The 18,691-nt window shown below is 39.8% G+C and overlaps 1 protein-coding gene and 1 long non-coding RNA gene across 3 annotated transcripts; both read left to right on the forward strand.

Annotated features, from left to right (window-relative positions):
* The first annotated feature begins 1,501 nt into the window (after positions 1-1,501).
* Positions 1,502-2,632, forward strand: LOC133828487 (uncharacterized). The gene has a single exon (XM_062258861.1). It carries the CDS (start codon positions 1,502-1,504, stop codon positions 2,630-2,632), a length of 1,131 nt encoding a protein of 376 aa, XP_062114845.1.
* Positions 2,633-11,536: 8,904 nt separating this feature from the next.
* On the forward strand, positions 11,537-15,738 carry LOC133825664 (uncharacterized). 2 transcript variants are annotated; one of them, XR_009888622.1, is made up of 4 exons: positions 11,537-12,181; positions 12,264-12,342; positions 13,889-13,954; positions 14,946-15,738. It is a non-coding gene; the product is annotated as an uncharacterized LOC133825664 (long non-coding RNA). The 2 variants fall into 2 exon arrangements; XR_009888623.1 differs by lacking the exon at positions 13,889-13,954 and having other exon boundaries at positions 11,637-12,181; positions 14,946-15,737.
* The last annotated feature ends 2,953 nt before the right edge of the window (positions 15,739-18,691 follow it).

An 18,691-nucleotide genomic window follows, 5' to 3' on the forward strand; every position in this document is an offset into this window, starting at 1 on the left:
ATGATTTCTTGGATGAGCACATTGTTGTCCTGAATAGAACGACCCGGTACAAAGGCAGCTAGAGTTAGGGCAAATAAATTTAGGGAGTGTTGGGCCCAACATATTCGGGCCAAAGTTCTTTCCTCATTTGCCGTATATTCAAAACGAATCGTTTTGATCTGCAGAAGCTCCGAAGGCAGAAGCTACGGGTCAGAGGCGACTTCCGAGTATGTAATTTAAAATCAACACATTTTGGAGGGAAATTCAGTTATGTTTCCCCCGCCATTCAAGGGTTCGGTTGAACTAACTAAACACTTCATATTTTTGTTCTATAAATATGAGATTCTTATTCAAACAAGAGAATCGAAGAAATTTCTGACTTAGGCATCGGAGTGTCTTTCTTGCAGGTATTCCCGACAGATCAAAGGTGTTCTTCATCACCGGAGCAGGATAGGAGCACCATCTATTGTCGGCTCATACCTCCAATTATAGAAAGGCACATTTGTTGCATCAACAATTGGCGTCATCTGTGGGAAACGACGTTTCTGTCTTAGCCGCATCGTCTAATCAAGAAATCAAAGAACTTTTCCTTCGCAACTAAGACCCTCTCGAACCTTGGAGCCATGCCACCAAAGGGCAATGGAGTGTCGGGTCCTGTCACCCAGGTCGTTCCACCAGCGGACATAAGTGACCAAATCGACAGAATGTGTCGCCTACTGGAGACCAGCCAGCAGAGATCCGACGAAGCCATTAAAACACTGACCGAAGCTCAGGCTAGGCTCGAAGCTGAGATCGCTGAGTTGCGCAAATCCGCCAAAGCTACGAGCAACACCCAAGGCAACGACAATCTCGACCTTGGTAGACCCGAAGTTCCAGTCGACCTCAAAGAACCACACGCCTCGGCAGAGAAGGATCCCAGGGTCCCCCACCGCCCTCCCCAACCCATCTTCATCAAGGGGCCGAAGGAAGACGAACGACACACTGTGACACACATGTACGAACCGGAACAGAGCCCACCAAGTCAACTCAGCCAACCATTGAAATCAGGCCCCAACAAACTACACAACGGGCCGCGCATGACTCACCAGCTAAGGACCGTACCCCCTCCATCCGGTTCTTAGACAATTGGAAAGAAGAGATGATGTGGGAAATGATGCAGAAGTTCTCAGAAGGGAGGTCCGTTCACGTAACCGAGCACATGGATCTGGTATCAAGAACCACTGAGAAGTCTCCATTCTCAGAGTGGATTCAGAACGAGCCCAAACCGCGGGACTTCGTAATCCCTTCTCTACCTGCGTTTAATGGAAAGGGAGACCCGTTAAACCACCTGTTTCAATTCCAGCAGAAGATGGCCTTAGAAGCCAACAACGAAGCCATACAATGCAAGGTCTTTTCCACAACTTTCTTTGGGCCGGCTCTGCTGTGGTTCAGGTAATTGAAGCCTGGTTCCGTCAACAGTTTTAGAGACCTCCGACGAGCCTTTCTCCAACAGTACAGTGCAAACCATGAGGCACCAAGAACAATGGCAGACCTCTATCGGATCGAGCAAGGGGAAAATGAACATCCAAAGTCGTACCTACAACGTTTCATTGACCTAGTGCATCAGATCCACGATGTCGACCCAGTTACCGCAGCCAATCTCTTCGTCAAAAGCTTGCAGGTGGGATCTCTTTTGCACGAAAATCTCACCATGACACCGCCTTATGACATGGCTGAGATCCAGATTCGCACCGAGGACGTCTTCAGAGTCCTAGATTTTCGAGAGCGTGCACAGAAGAAATTCGCACTTATCTCCACTCCACCGGCGAATAATCCTCCTCCCCCGCCTGCGAGGGATGACAAGCGGAAGAGGCAACAAACGAACCACGCAAAGGAAGGGAAGAGGCCAAGACAAAATCGAGAGTCACCACGATACCCCTCCTTCGAATACACCGTCCCACAGGAAGTCATCTATGAAGAGAATAAAGACAGACCCATCTGGCGTGAGTTGTACAAGATTACCACTCCTCCTGATAGAAGAGATAAAAACAGATACTGCCTCTTCCACAAAGATCACGGCCATACAGTTGCTGAATGCCACAACCTCCATAATCAGATCCAGGCCCTCATGAGAAGTGGACAGCTAACCCAGTACATTAAAGAGGCAGGCAGACCCGCCACCTCACAGCCTAACCCCGCTTCTGCCCCAACACCTCACGCAGCCGACCCCGTGCGTACGGCCTCTACAAGCTCACAAGAACCTCTCAAGCAAGTCCCCATGATACACGAGATAGTGGAGCTCACTGAGGAACAAGAGCATGCAACCAAAATTCACAAGAGGATGGAGGAACGGGTGAAGCGATATAGATCATTAGGCCACACAGTCAATCTTGTCACTTCGAATGACAGATGTTATCCAGCCTCTGCTATCACCTTCACTGAAGATGACTTACAGGGAGTGCACCTACCCCATGACGATCCTCTCGTCATCTCGCTACAGGTCGACCATTGCCAGCTGGGTAGAGTTTTAGTCGATGAGGGCAGTGGGGTTGACATTCTTTTATGGGAAGCCTTCCAGAAGATGGGACCAGAGGAAATCAGATTCGGACCTCCACTACACCCATTTTGGGATTTAACAGCCAGAGGGTATACCCAAAGGGCGTTGTACGATTAACCGTGGTAGCAGCAGAACGTACCTTGCCTGTAGACTTCCTCATCATAGACTCCATCACAAGCTACAACGCCATCGTGGGAAGAAATTGGATCCACAGAATGCAGGGGGTGGTCTCAACTTTACATCAGGTGATACGGTGCCACTCACCCAACGGACGATACACCATCAACATAAAGGGATGTCAGAAGCAGGCTAAGAAGTGCTTCCTTACCCTAAAAGAAATAAACAATCCTGGCACCCCCCCCCCCCCCCCTGATGGAAATCCTGAAAAATAGCAATCACAGCACGACCTACCAGCATGCCTCAAAGGCATCGATTTAGAGGAAGATCAAGAAAAACCCCAGATCACCCTCGATGACCTAGAGAAAATATGTCTAGATGACGCTAACCCATCTAAAATAGTGCTGGTAAATACCAAACTTTTTGAAAAAGAAAAACAGACCCTAGTCCACTTCCTCAAAACTAGAGTTGGAACCTTCGCCTGGTCACCACACGACATACCCGGAATAGACTCCTCCGTCATGAGTCACAGCCCCAATATATCAAATAGCTTCCCACCCATCAAGCAGAGGCAAAGGAGGTTCTCTCCTGAAGTCAACCAGGTCATCCAAGAAGAGGTACAACGGCTTCTGAGCATAGGAGCAATCGAAGAATGCCTATATCCCAGTTGGCTAGCCAACCCTGTGGTGGTCCCTAAGAAGTACGGGAAAAAGAGAGTATGCATAGACTACACCAACCTAAATAAAGCATGTCCTATGGATAGCTACCCCCTACCAAAGATTGATCAGATGATAGATGCCACAGCAGGGTTTGAAAGAATGAGCTTTCTCGATGCCTACTCCGGATACAATCAGATCCCAATGAAATCAGAAGATTGGATCCATACAGCTTTCATAACAGAAGGTGGATTGTATTGCTATAAAGTTATGCCCTTCGGGCTAAAGAATGCAGGAGCAACGTATCAGAGGCTGATGCACAAGCTGTTTTCCTCATTGCTTGGGATAAACATGGAGGTCTATATTGATGACATGGTCATCAAATCTCAACAAAGTTCTTCATACGTGGATGATTTGATTGAATGCTTCGACATCCTAGACACTTACAAAATGAAACTGAACCCTTCTAAGTGTGCCTTTGGGGTATCCTCTGGACAGCTCTTAGGATATATGGTTAGTCAGAGAGTCATCGAGGCCAACCCAACCCAGATTGCATCACTCTCAGAGGTCAAAGAACCTAGAACCATCCGGGACATCCAGGCTCTGATAGGCAAAATTGTAGCATTGAGCCGGTTCATATCGCGCATGTCCGATCGTTGCCAGCCCTTCCTGCAATGCATAAAGAAATCCACCAACACCACTTGGGGAACAGAACAAAACAAGGCGCTAGAAGAGTTGAAAGCTTATCTGAGCTCTCCTCCTATACTGAGCTCTCCCGTCGCCAACGAAGATCTGTTCTTGTACCTATCTGTCTCACACTTTGCCGTGAGTTCTGTGCTCTTTTGAGAAGACACTAGTCGACAGAGGCCAGTGTTCTATTGTAGCAAGATGCTACTAGACGCTGAAACTCGCTACAGCATGATGGAAAAATTGGCGCTCGCACTCATCACAGCGAAGAAGAAGCTACGACAATATTTTGAAAGCGACGCCATCATTGTATATACGGACTATCCACTGAAGCAAGTGTTGAGTAAACCCGACCTCTCAGGTAGGTTATCCAAATGGGCAATTGAGTTTGGGACGTATGATATACGATTCTTTCCAGGAAAAGCAAAAAAAGGACAAGTACTTGCTGACTTCCTGGTCGAAATACAATCCTTTACCCCAGACACCTTGCCCGAATTGATGGAATTAGAAGATGAATGGGTATGGACCATGCATACGAACGGGGCGTCCAATTCCCAAGGAGCCGACATTGGCGTCATATTAGAAGCTCCCTCAGGGCTCAAAATTGAGGAAGCCATTCGTTTAGAACAATTCGCAACAAATAATGAAGCGGAGTATGAGGCTCTAATCTATGGCTTAGAGCTAGCACGAGATATAGGCATTAAACGTCTGAGCGTCAAAGGAGATTCACAGCTCATGATAAAACAGGTGGCCGGGAATTTCGATACCAAGGCACCCCATCTGGCTAGCCTGCTACAAAAAGTAACTGACTTACTGTCACATTTCCACTAGTTTGAACTCGTACAAGTATCGAGGGAACAAAATCAGAAGGCTGATGCCTTCACTAAATTAGCCTCTGCACGGGAATGTACGCGGCAATCCTCCATATCCATAAGCCAATCACCCAAAGCTCTGGAAGTTTTCTCAACCTCATCAGAGCCTGAGTGTTGGATGGATCCAACCGTTCGATACTTATCCACATCTGAACTGCCCACTCATCCGAAAGACGCAAAGCTTCTGAGCCTCCGAGCACAACGCTATTCCCTAATCTGTGGAATGTTATACAGTAAATCCTTCGATGGCCCCTATCTTCGATGTTTGCATCCATCATGTAAAGAACGCCCTAAACTAATACTTATAAAACATTCGCATATCAAAGTTTGTAAAAGAATACCACTCATTATCAAAGTTTCAATGGGGACTTGCTTAAAACCATGCAAGTTGGCGCCATTAGTTTTAAAAGAAAACATAAATTTTTATGCAAAGTTTAAAAGAAACAAAATAAAATAACTGAGTCCCACTGATAATTTAGGAAAGTCTCTTAAACAAAACATAATTTAAATGGCGTTCTACGATGATCGTTTTTCCATCCATAGGATTACCCCATGCCATACACCCCATGATGAAAGAACTCCTCACGTCACCACGCGTGCCATAAAGAAATCCTATTTGCTACCTGGAAGGAAAGTAAGGGGGTGAGCTAAAAGCCCAGTAAGGAAGTACAAACAAATAAGCAAGTAAGAATACAACAAATACAAACACTAACGTTCATTTACAACATCATGGCATATCAAAACATAATCGTAACATATCATCATTGCATAACACAATTGTAACATATCATCATATCATAACATAATTGTAACATATCATCATTTCACAAACATACAGCATACATGATGAGCATGGATCGCTAGTTGTCCATGTCACCCTATGAGGTAAACAGTAGATCTCTGGTCCTTGAATAACCTCGGCGCGTCCGCCCTAGGAGTTACGTCTCAATGTCCTTAGTAACTCGTTCGATGTATCTAACATCGTAATCTGCTTGATGTATCTAACATCGTATTCTGTTTGATGTATCTAACATCGTATTCTGTTTGATGTATCTAACATCGTAACTGGTTTGATGTATCTAACATCCATACACATATCACATTCAACATATCATCACGTTATGGCATTCATAATTCATAACAATTCATTCATACAACAGTCTTACCATTCATAGCATAAAATCATAGAATCTATCTAACTTCCTTACCTCAGGTCCAAGCTAAGAAATTTCACAATCTTTCAACGAGCCTATATCATAATAAAAACAACATTTCTTAGGTTCATAAAATTACTATTTTGCCCTTCCATACAACTCATGTGTGCATGGGCCATGCACACATAATAACAGTTACACATAACATGCAATTATTCTTAACTACACATAAAGCCATAAAAGAATAATGCTCGTTTTACTTATTTTACATGCATGATCTTTTTATAAAAACCACATAGTTGAATAATAAACATAATTTTGGACGTAAAAGTGGAGTTTCATGTAACATGCATACGTGGGAACATTACGTAAATGTGACGTTTTCAAAAACGATAATTCTATATTTCTTACTTTTATTGTTTTAAAATCAATAGACTTATAACATGCTTTATTTTTCTTAAAATTTTTAAGTTGATTAAATTTCTCAAAACATTATTTTATTTTATAAAATAATTTGATTTAGCTTAAAAATAAAATATGTGTCAATTTCATTAATTAATCTCAAATTACAAAGAATTAACCAAAAACTTGGAATTAATTAAAAATACCTATTTTTAATATGTTTCTTTAGAAAAATAAATTTTATCATTGTGTTACATAAATGATGTGGGAAAATATATTTTTAAATGTGAAAAATATATTTTTATTTAAATTATTTAAGACTTAGTTTTATATAACATAAATCCATATGTGACAATTAAATAACCATTTTTAACCTTTTTAACACAAACTTTCAGCCACCATTTATTTTCTTCAAAAATCACAAACAAATAGAATCTAAATATTTTTCTCAATCAAAATAAAGGAAAATCATAACTTATCAAAATATGCATTCATACCATTTAAAAATACCATTTTTCAATATTACCATAACTTAGGAAAATAATTTGTTCCAGGAACTCATCAAATTCATTTTAGTGAAACTCACTTCACATTTTCTTACAAAAATTCCAGCAACTATTTCTATCTTTAAAAATCACCATATTCAATTTAAAAACTCATATTTTCACAAAAATTCAATAAAAATTCTGTAGGTAATTATTTGAGTAAAATATCATTTTAATGGGACTTAAAATACTCCTTTTAATTTCATAAAAGTAACATAACATCAAGGACATTACTTATGCATGCAAATCATTTTTTTATCAAACTTTTACCCAATTATTTACAAAAATCAGCAAGCTTAATTCCTCAAGAGATTCATCTTTTATCCCAAAAATTTCACATAAAATCATACATGTCCAAAATCTCATCATATCTTATTATATACATGATTCTAAGAATATCACTAACATATTCACATGAAATCTTATAAAACCAATTTTTCTATTCTATTGAATCTACACATGAAATCCAACAACAATAACCATGGCAATAACATACATAAATTCATAACACCATATCTCATGATCATGCCTTATAACAATCCTAACATATTTCTTATCATATTTCTAAAATCATCATTTACCATTTTACATAAATCAAGGATTAAAAAGATAACCATAGCAATATAAACATAACATATATCCTCATTATAAACCCTATCAAATCAATTCCCTCAATCATACCCATGAACCCCTTTTGAACAATTCATATCCTCAAAAATATACAAATCATAATCATCAATCCTACAATAATCAACCATTAGCATCACCATCAAAAACCTCAAAGACAGACCCATCAAAACCAATATATAGGCTAAGAAAGACCATTACCTCTCTTGATTGTAAAATCAAGAACACAATATGATCAACACCCAAACTTTACACCCTTGTTCAAGCCTAGAGTTTTTATTTGAAAACCACCATGAGGAGGAGAAAGAACCCAATCACACACAACAAATAAACAAAGTCAATAACATATAATCAAGAAAAGAGATTTGACAAACCAAAAATACAAGAAAACATACTCTAAGATGGGTTCCTCTTCACCTTCTTCTTCTTTCTTTCTTTCTTCTTCTCCCTCTCTCTCTCTACACGCCACTCACTCTCTCTCTCTCTCTAATTTCGGCAGCCACAAGAGAAAATGGCTCTTCTCCTCTTTCCTTTCCCCTTTATCCTTATTCTCTCATAATGGCTTAATAAAAAGAAAAGGTAAGTTTCCTATTCTCTCCATATTTCCTCTTAATTTTTGTATAATTGTTTTTATCTTTAAATGGCATGGAATAAAAAGATGATCACATCCTTACTTAAAATAACCATGGTCTTCTAATTTTTAATTTATTTGAATCAAGAAAATAAATGGAATAAACCATTATTTTCCCACTACACATACACGTCCACCACATGGTTTCCCATTCCCTTATTTTCCTTTTTTTTTTATTTAATTTCCTACTTATTAAAATAAACTACCCAAAAATATCATAAATGGCCATTATAAAATGTGTAGAAAATCCACACATGTGCACCTTATTACCATATACTAGCACACACTAAAACACTAGAGTGCATCACTATCTACCATGCACCTTAGTGCATTCAACCATAACTCACATAATTACCTCAATTGTCACACTTATTTAAAATGTAACACTAATAGTAAAATAAACATGTTACACAATTATTCACTTATTAAATTAATTAACCAAACAAACAATTAACAAATTTAAATTCAAAAGATTATACCAAACAATTCTAACAATTAAATAAAATAATAAACAATCAAATAAAACAAACAACAACTAAATAAAATAACAACACTTAAATAAAACAATTCATCACACTTAACATTTACATAAAAAAATAAATCACAAAAATTTAAATAATCTAAAAAAAAAATTTGGTGCACTACACATCAGAAGCTAAAAAATTGTTAGAAGAGATACACGAGGGAGCGTGTGGGAATCACACTGGGGGTCGAAGTCTGGCACACAAAGCACTTACAGCAGGGTCTTTTGCAAAGTGGGGTATGGACGTGACTATGCCAAAAATGCGACAAATGCCAACGATTTGCACCCACCATTCATCAACCCGCTCAAACTTTACACTCAATCATCGCACCTTGGCCTTTTGCAAAGTGGGGTATGGACGTGGTAGGTGAGCTGCCTAAAGCTGCTGGAGGAAAACAGTATGCTCTGGTAGCAAACGATTACTTCAATAAGTGGGTTGTGGTAGAAGCATACGTCACGGTTAGCAAAACAGACACCACAACCTTTGTATGGAAGCACATCATCTATCAATTTGGGATACCATGGGAGATAGTCGTTGACAACGGAACCCCGTTCCAAAATGCCAAAGTGCAGGAGCTGTGTGACACATACAAGAACAAATTGAGTTTTGCCTCTGTCACTTACCCACAAGGCAATGGCCAAGCAAAAGCTTCCAACAAAGTCATTGTTGCCAACATTAAGAAAAACTTGGAAGATAAAAAAGGAGCCTGGGCAGAGGAACTACCAAAGGTGTTATGGGCCTATAGGACAACAAAAAGGTCCTCTACGGGTGAATCTCCCTACGCCATGGTATATGGAACAGAAGTTATCATCCCGACAGAGGTGGGCCTACCTACACTTCGAACAGAAATCGCTTCTGATCAAACCACAAACAACATTCAACTGATGCATAACCTTGACCTTCTGGAAGAGGTACGAACAATAGCACAATTAAGACGAGAAAATTATCAAAAGGCTGCAGAACGCTACTACAACAAAAGAGTTCACTCACGTACGTTCCAGAAGGGCGATTGGGTTCTGCGCAAGGTCTCTAGCAATAGAAAGAAGCTAGAAAGGGCCTTTTGAAATCATAGAAGTGTTAGGCAGAGGGTCTTATACTCTTAAGAATGTACGTAGTGGGAAAATTGTACCTCGTACTTGGAATTCAATGTCTTTGAAGCAATATTATTGTTAATAGTTATATTGTATAATTCAAAAGTAATGCAACAACTTTCCTTTTTCACATTATTTTGGGTATCTCTTACACGCTCAGTTTTTGCTGACACGATTTTGCATAAGGATTCCTTACTACAATAACATAACGATGACAATCGTGTGACAACTATCACTTCACTCGAAAAGATCCTATCAAACATATATTTTAATATATATCCTTACCTACCCATATGAGAAGCAACATTATTCACGTGCACTTAAAACCACCTACGACTCTAGCTATAAATAAGTGACTATCTGAACACTTGTGGTTATCATTTTACCATCCTTTTAAACACCCTACCACAATACCACATAAACCTTTGGCCCCAATACAGCCATTTTCCACACCTAAGTATTTCTTTACACCTAAGACAACGTTTACCAGCAAATGAAAAATGATGCATGATAAGATGCAACATCTCGCCTCACACACAAACCCGATCAGAACAGGGCACAACCTCGATGGATCGTGGCAGCAAGGCCATTACACGCAATCTGCATACACAGTCCTGTTGCCTTTGCCATTACACTTGATATTATGCCCAAAAGCATTCTAATCTGACTTGACTAAGCTTACGGGGAGCTAAGGCCAACCATTTCGCAGTCTAATCTGGCCTGACTATGCGGATTTGGCTATCCACCTAGGGTACACTAAATCACCACCTACCCTGTCCTCTTATCTGAGTAAGAGGAGCTCCCCCCCGTAGTTTACTCTGCCCTGACTACTGCAGCAGAACCATCAACTGCCACACTTCGGGTTCGAATCTAGTACACACTAACTGGTTTGGCAATCCAAGGCTGGGAGGAACTTTTCCCGCAGTCGCACCCACATCTTGTACAACGGGTGCCTCTGTCGGAGTACAAGCCTACCCAAGCAAGCCTTCACACATACTCCTTGGTATGGGTGCACTGGAAAGACGTCCGCCTCATGGCTCTACCTTCCTCGGCTCTACCTCGATGCCCAACCCCGCATGTTGTCTTCTGCGTCCGGGCTAAATTGCCTCGCCCCCTCTGGCAAATGGTAAAGCATCAGCCATGCTTTTTCATACACCCGAGGGGCCGATCCCGTTCCAATGAGACACAAACACGACTCTCTAAATGTAAGAAAGTTTAACACAAAACAATAATGTGGGCTTCATAAAGTACAACACTCTCAGTGCTACAATCCAGTTCGACAAATGTTAAGCACGGGCATACCTATATACTCGACTCTTTTGATGATCAACGCACGAAAATGATGTAAAATTTGTAGTTCATGCAATCAGAAGACCACAGATAATCAAAAATTGCAATTGATCAGAAGTTGTTATTTATAAATTATGTTACATTAATAACGATTTCAGTTACATATAACATATTGCTTTATCTACTATATGTAACGTCCTACGTTTTCGGGTACCTTTAAACGACTCGGGTCGGTATTTTTCCCCCGGGTTAAGAATATTATTTTAAATAATATTATATTTTGTTTGTAAGTATTCCATGAGTTATTGCTAGCCAAAATATGAATTTTGTGATTTTAAAAGTCAAGATAAGACTTTCGGTCCGGACCGACACAAAAACCCTGATCGGGTAAAAATCTCGGAAAATAAAACGAAAAATCATGGCAATTATATTTTGGGCATAAAATACATTCATAAAAGTTAAGGTTTGGTCAAAAATAATAAACCTAAAAGAAAATGGAAATTTTAGGGCATTTTGTGTTAAATGCCTAATTTTGCCGAAATGGGAAATTTTATTCCATGAATGGACCTTAGGTTAAATTTTATTATGTGATTAATTAAATTAAATGTGAGAGACATTTAATTTAATTAATTAATGTTAAGTTTGGTGATTAAAACTTAATAAGAGTGAAAAAAGGTGTCAAAAGTCAATTTGGACTTTTCTTCTTATAAACCTTTATTAACCTTTATAAAAAATAAAAAAAAATAAAAAAAAATTAATGGTCACATATATGGAAAAGGGTGGCTGGCCATGTGCTATTTTAGAGTGGTGTGAACCCAATTTTATAAAATTCAAATCCCATTTAATTAAGAAGTCAAGTGGGCAAGTGGGTAGAAAAGCACTCAAGTGTTTTGTGATATTTTGAAGAGTTGTGTGAGCCATTCTAACCCCCAAATCCGACCACTCTCCCTCCCTCATTCACTCTCATCTGATTTTTGAAGACTCTCTCAAGTGTTCTCTCCATTTTGAACCCCAAGAACACCAAAGAAACTTGGAAGCTAAGTCTTGGTCTAGGAAGGGTTTTCCCTAAGGTAAAGTTTCATTAATCTAGACTTTTGTCAAGTTTTAATCATAGAGTTTCAAATAGCTAATTACCTATGTTGTTGGAGGAAGTTGGTTAGGGTTTTTGAAAGGTTTTGAAGGAGTCAAAGCTTATAGGAAGGTCCAAACCTTAAGCAAGAACACCAAAGAGGTAAAAAGTTTACTTTTGATGATTTTGTTGTAGGGTTTTTAGTTTTAAGCATTATTTTGTATATCTAATGCTTAGAGTTTCTTGTTGATGATGTAATAAGGTTATGGTAGTTGTTTAATAATTTTTATGATGCATGTGTATTGATTTTTGAAAATGGGAACCAAAACCCCCAAGGGTTTTGTAGGATACCCTAAAACAAAACATGTTTTGAGCTGTGACTTCCAAGGGGTCAAGCAGCCACTGTATATTGTTTTTGTAAAATTTAATTGTACTGTGATGTTTTTGAGATTGAGTACATAAAATTGAGCTTTTGAAACACTAAAAAATGTTTAGAAATGAGTAAGTTATGCTATTTCAAAGATTAGGTAAAAAACTGTTTTCTCGTATTCTTATTTTCGGAACCAAGTTTGGACAGCCACTGTATAGAAAAAATGAACCCAGTTTTTTCTAAAATTTTGTGGACATATTTCTGGCATAACCTATTAGTCCACTGTAAAATTTGGTAAGAAAATATTAAACGGTTTGAAAGTTATTAACTGTCAAAGTTTGGAAAAAATAAGGACTTGAAAATAAGGTCATTTTTACCTCATTGTTGGAAAATGATTTCACCAATAAAAAATGCTCATTTTGACCTAATATTTTACAAAGACCTAAATGACATAACAAAAATGGAATTGGGAAATTTTGGAAACAATTGGGTAAGTAAATTTCAAGTTATGAACTAACGAAGTATGTAGTTAAAAATGTGAAAATTAGGTTTTTCACACTTAGTGTAAAAATGAGATTTTGGAACATAAGGTAAAAAGTAAAATTTTGCTTATTTCAAGATATAAATTGGTAAGTCTTGAAATCATATTTTCACTAAAATTATCCCTTTGAGTTTAAATGAATTATTTTTATTAAAGAGTTTTTATTCTTTCTAAAAATAAGAGATTTAATTTATTAGTAGTTAATAAATTAAAAGAGGGTTTAAAACCCTATATTTTGAGAAAATAATTAAATAAATTATTTTCCTAGTAAGTAAAATTGATTTATTGCTTTTGGAAAATTAATTAGTCAAGATGAGAAATTTATAACGGTTTTCCTAATTAAGACAAATTAGGCAATTTTCTTAAAACGGTTTTTAGATATTAAAACCTTAAGAAAAATAAAAGGAAAATTTAAAGAGTTTATTTTCTTTAAAAATAATTAAGGAATTTATTTGTATTTTCTGGATATAATACCGGCTAAAATCTTACATATTTTAACCGACTAGTCGAAAGTGCGGGTTAATAGCGATACCTTGAAAGAATAAGATTTTTAGCGGATTGTGGGAAATACCATTGTGATACCCGAGCCTAGGTATCGAGACCTTAGGATAGGTCTCCCCGAGACTTAGGGCTTAGTCTCGAATATTTTGTATAACTTTCCTTAATAGGTTTAAAACCAAATAAGGATTATAAATCCTTACAAATGACTTTTATTAAAATGACCAAACTGCCCAAAATAATAATAATGAATTATTAGTGCCATAATTAATCCGAGTATACTGTATGGATAACTACAGTATTGGCTAAGCGTAACTGGACTGAACGTTGGAGGGTGAAAACCTGCTGAGCGCTAAGGACTCCAAGTAAGTCAACTTATATTGTATGGCTGCAACATGAAATGATTATTGTCTTGTATGTTAGTATAGGGATACATGCACATATGTAGGCTGTCATAGAAAGTTGCTTAGAGACGTTAGTCTAGTGAGTGCTGATTTAGAAAATATGAACGGTAGAAGTCCGTCATATCCTAGACGGTTGATCCCCGTCACACTGCTTGATTTTATTTATGTCCGGTTCATTACCGCGACGAGTGGCCATGAGATGAGGATAAGCTGGTTAAACCTAGGGGCGCCAAGATAAATGGGACCTAGGGGCCCTCATGCTTACTTAATCATTGGACGGTTAGAATCCGAGCAAGTGCTCTGATAAGTTATTCCCGGATAGCAGCCGTGAATATTGGCCATTCCGTGAGAGTGCCTAGAGATACTAGGGGTTGCCAAGATTGAGTGAGGTTGAACACCCTAGGGGCAGCTGCTCACCAGCACCACTGATTAACATAGAAGTCTCCGTAAAACCGTGTAAATTGGATTACACTCTTGAATAAGTAGCGATTCCCTAGGTAACACGATAATTACCCTTGATGAGAATATTTATTGGCTAGATCTTAGTGTGGAGACTCGGTTCTCTTTTACAGATTAGCAATTATGTTGGACGGCGCGTTACGCATGAATTGTTAGAAATTGTCGAGCGTTGGTCTCGAATTATGTTGTGATATAATATATCTGCTTGCTCTGGGATTTTCTGAGTGCAGGGATATAATTGTTGATAAGATATAGTTGTGATATAATATATCTGCTTGTTCTGGGATTTTTCTGAGTGCAGGATTTTTATCTAGTTACGAATTAATTTATCATTGGTTATCAGGCATGACCATAAGTTTGCCAGGACGCTTTAGCGTTCTTGAAATTGATTGTGTAGGGTCCGGATGGGTCCGGATCCCTATTTCTCTATCTGCTTTGTTTGGAAGTTGATCTTACTAAGCGTTTTCGCTTACCTAGTTGTTTCATGTTGTAGGTAAGAACAAGGGCAAGGCAGAGCAGTGAGCGCTGGAGTCTTCCTTGCAAATGTACATGTGGACCGAACTTTTGGGAAGCCTTTTTATTTTTGGAAATGTTGTGTAATTTTCCTAAACTAGGCTCACTCTAATCTTTATAAAACATGTTTGTAACTAAATGTTAAGTATGGCCATACGACTTTTTAAAAAGTTTTTTTTTCTTTGGGTTTTTGAGACATTTTGTTAAATGAAAACATTTATATTTCCGCATTATTGAGTCTTGAAAATCCGGGTCGTTACAGTTGGTATCAGAGCTCGAGTTGAGCCGGTTCTGTAGACAACCCACATGTACATTTCGCAAAGATAGACCGGCACTCACTGTAAGTACTGTTTCTTCCTTTAGTGTGTTGTTTTCTTTTTATTCACCTCAATTCTATAAATTGTAGGTTATGGTTGATATACCTGAGATAGGTGACCCTGTGATAGGAAAACTACCCATGATCCCTTCGCCTAGAATCGATTTTCTATAGACTCTTTAACGATGAGAATTCCTTGCCACTTTGAGTACGAATGACGACATTGGCGTGCCATTTGGCAATGTACGCAATACATGACAGAAGTCTTCAGTAGAGCCAGAGGAGGATCTCGAGCAGTCTGACGAGGATACCGACATAGAGCTGGATATGTTGATGGACAACTTAGATTAGGTTATGCTGTGAGGGTCTTGTTGATACTTTTTGTAAAGACCTTGCAAACCTACTAGGTTGTAGGACTTTGGTGTAGTTGTAGCTGAGAACCCGCCAATGGAGGAAGTGGCTAATGAAGAACTCGGCGACGGGTAAATTTCTTATGAGGAGCCGATGGACCAAGATGAGGAAGATTGCGAAGAAGATTCTAAGGAAGATCCCGAGGAAGATCCCGAGGAGGATCCTGAGGATGGTTCTAATATGGCAGCGGAAAGCGACACCGGCTAGGTGTTAGGAGCTGCATAGGTGTTAGAAACCCACCTACTTTTGAATATGTACGTACCTTGTATATGATTAAGGAAATTAGTAACTGGTTAGCAGGGTTATGACTCCATTTTTAGGGCTAATTTTGTAAGTCCCTTAGACTTGCCAACCCAAACTTGAAACGTTGTTGTATATGGTATAGGTTATGAAATGAAGTTGCTAACTTTCGTTAAAAAGTGTTGATTGCTTGTTGTGCTTGATATGTTTGGTGTGCTTAATTAGGTTGATTAACTATCTGTGTCAATATTAACTTCTCGTCCTTATGCGCTTAAGAGCTTTTGATTGAAATCAAACAATTGGCAAGGACAAGAGCTCAAAGAGGAAGGGGTGTTGCTGGCCGAGTCCAGGCCGCACCTGCTGATAGAGCTCAGAACGCGCCTGCCGCTAGAGCTCCAAACCAAGCTGATAGAGTTCGTGAGATAGCCGAGCAGATGAATAATCTGCAAAGGCTAGTGGAGACGCAGGGAGCTCAAATAGAAAGAGGGCAAAAGAGACAGGAGGACGCTGATGCCCTCCAAGCTGAAAGATTTAACACCCTTTTTGGGACGACTACCTATACCACCCAACAATTCTCAGAACTATGAAGTACCACCTGCAACCAATGAAGAACAAAACCTTGGCCCGCAGGTTATCATTGAGCAACCTGTACAGCCAGTAGAAGCGCCAAGAGCTGCCCGAGCAAAACCTATATCAGAAAGGTTCGGCAACCAAAATCCACCTATATTCGAGGGGAGCAGTGACCCTTCAATGGCAGAGGAATGGATTAGTATCTTGGAAAGAATCTTCGACTTCATTGGAACTACTGAGAGAGAGAAGGTAGTTTGCGCGACCTATATGCTGAGAAAAGATGCCCGCATCTGGTGGGACGCAGCCAAGAAAGGGCATAACGTTGCCGAGATGGAATGGCTAGAGTTCTTGACCTTGTTCAATGGCAAGTACTTTAGTAATGTAGTGATTGAGCACAAAGTGAATGAGTTCACTAATCTGAAGTAGGGAACATCGAGCGTGCAGGACTACGTTCGAAAATTTGACCAGCTGTCTAGGTTTGCGAAGAACCAGGTGAGCACTGAAGAGAATAAGACCTGGAGTTTTATGAAGGGCCTACGCAGAGACATTGCTAGGTGTGTAGACACTGGTAGAACTGGCCCAGAGACGTATGCTGAAGCTGTGGAACGGGCTCTTCGCCAAGAGTCTTGGGCCGTGTCAGACAAGCCAGATCCACAGAAGAACAAAGACAGGAGGTACACTCCCAACAACCCCGGACAGTTTCAGGCCAATCAGAATGGCCCAAGGGGAAGGTTCAACCTGAGGTTCAGCCAGAACTCGGGGCGAACAAACAATCCAAGAGGCATAAGACCAATTTTTAGGGGACCTCCCAATCAGGCAATGGCTAGTCACAACAAACAGCCGAGACGTGAGTTTGAACAATGGCCACTGTGTAACAAGTGTAACCGCCGCCATCGGGGTGAGTGCGGGGTCTGTTTTAACTGTGGAAAGCCAGGGCACTTTGCTAAGGATTGTCGAATGTCAGCCAAGGGCAATGGAAATGACCAACATAAACAAATTGGAGCTCCGCCTCGAGTTTATGCGCTTACACAAAGCGACAAAGGAGCTGGCCCATCTGATATGGTGTCAGGTCAGATTTCTATCGCCCAAACCTCAGTATATGCATTAATGGATACTGGTGCATCACATTCTTTTGTATCTGCATCCTTTGTGGAAAAATTAAATAGAAGCCCTGAGCCTATGCCTGTTATTTGTGGGGTATCCTTGCCTTCGGGGGAGGATATGCTGGTGCGGACATGGGTTAGAGTCGTACCAGTTTGGGTTGAAAATCGTGAGCTAATGGTGGATCTATTAGTCTTGGACCTACATGAATATGATGTCATATTTGGGATGGATTGGTTAACCAAATATGGAGCAGTTATCAATTGCAAGCGTAGAAAAGTGGTCTTCACCCCAGCAGGAGAAGAACCATTCGAGTTCAAGGGTACGTCAAGAGAAAAGAAGTGTCCCATGATTTCTGCGATAAAGGCGAGAAAAATGTTGAGTGACGGGTGCATCGGTTTTCTGGCAAACATAGTGGATAAGGATAAAGAAACGAGTCAACAACCATCGGATGTACCGGTTGTGTGCAAGTTTTCTGATGTATTTCCTGAAGATCTCCCAGGGATTCCACCAGACCGAGAGATTGTGTTTGAGATAGATTTGATTCCGGGAACTGCGCCGATCTCAAAGGCTCCTTACAGAATGGCACCAGCTGAACTCAAGGAGTTGCAGTCACAATTGCAAGAGTTACTGGACAAGAAGTTCATAAGGCCAAGCCATTCTCCATGGGGAGCCCCGATCTTATTCGTTAAGAAGAAAGATGGTACGATAAGAATGTGCATTGACTATCGGGAGTTGAACAAAGTGACGATCAAGAACCGATATCAATTACCGAGGATCGACGATCTTTTCGATCAACTACAAGGAGCGTCAGTATTTTCCAAAATAGACCTGCGATCAGGCTATCATCAGCTCAAGGTTAAGGAGACGGATATACCAAAGACGGCCTTCAGAACGCGCTACGGTCACTATGAGTTCTTAGTGATGTCCTTTGGACTAACCAATGCGCCTGCTGCATTCATGGATCTCATGAACCGAGTATTTCGCGAGTATTTGGATAAGTTTGTCGTCGTGTTCATTGACGATATTCTGATATACTCGAAAAGCCAGGAAGAGCATGCAACACATCTGGAACTGGTCCTCCAGTG

Source organism: Humulus lupulus, chromosome 1 (genome assembly GCF_963169125.1).
Source record: "Humulus lupulus chromosome 1, drHumLupu1.1, whole genome shotgun sequence".
Taxonomy (NCBI): Eukaryota; Viridiplantae; Streptophyta; class Magnoliopsida; order Rosales; family Cannabaceae; genus Humulus; species Humulus lupulus.

Excerpts from the sequence above, each read along its gene's own strand:
- LOC133828487 (XM_062258861.1), top strand. The coding sequence starts at position 1,502 with ATGGCAGACCTCTATCGGATCGAGCAAGGGGAAAATGAACATCCAAAG.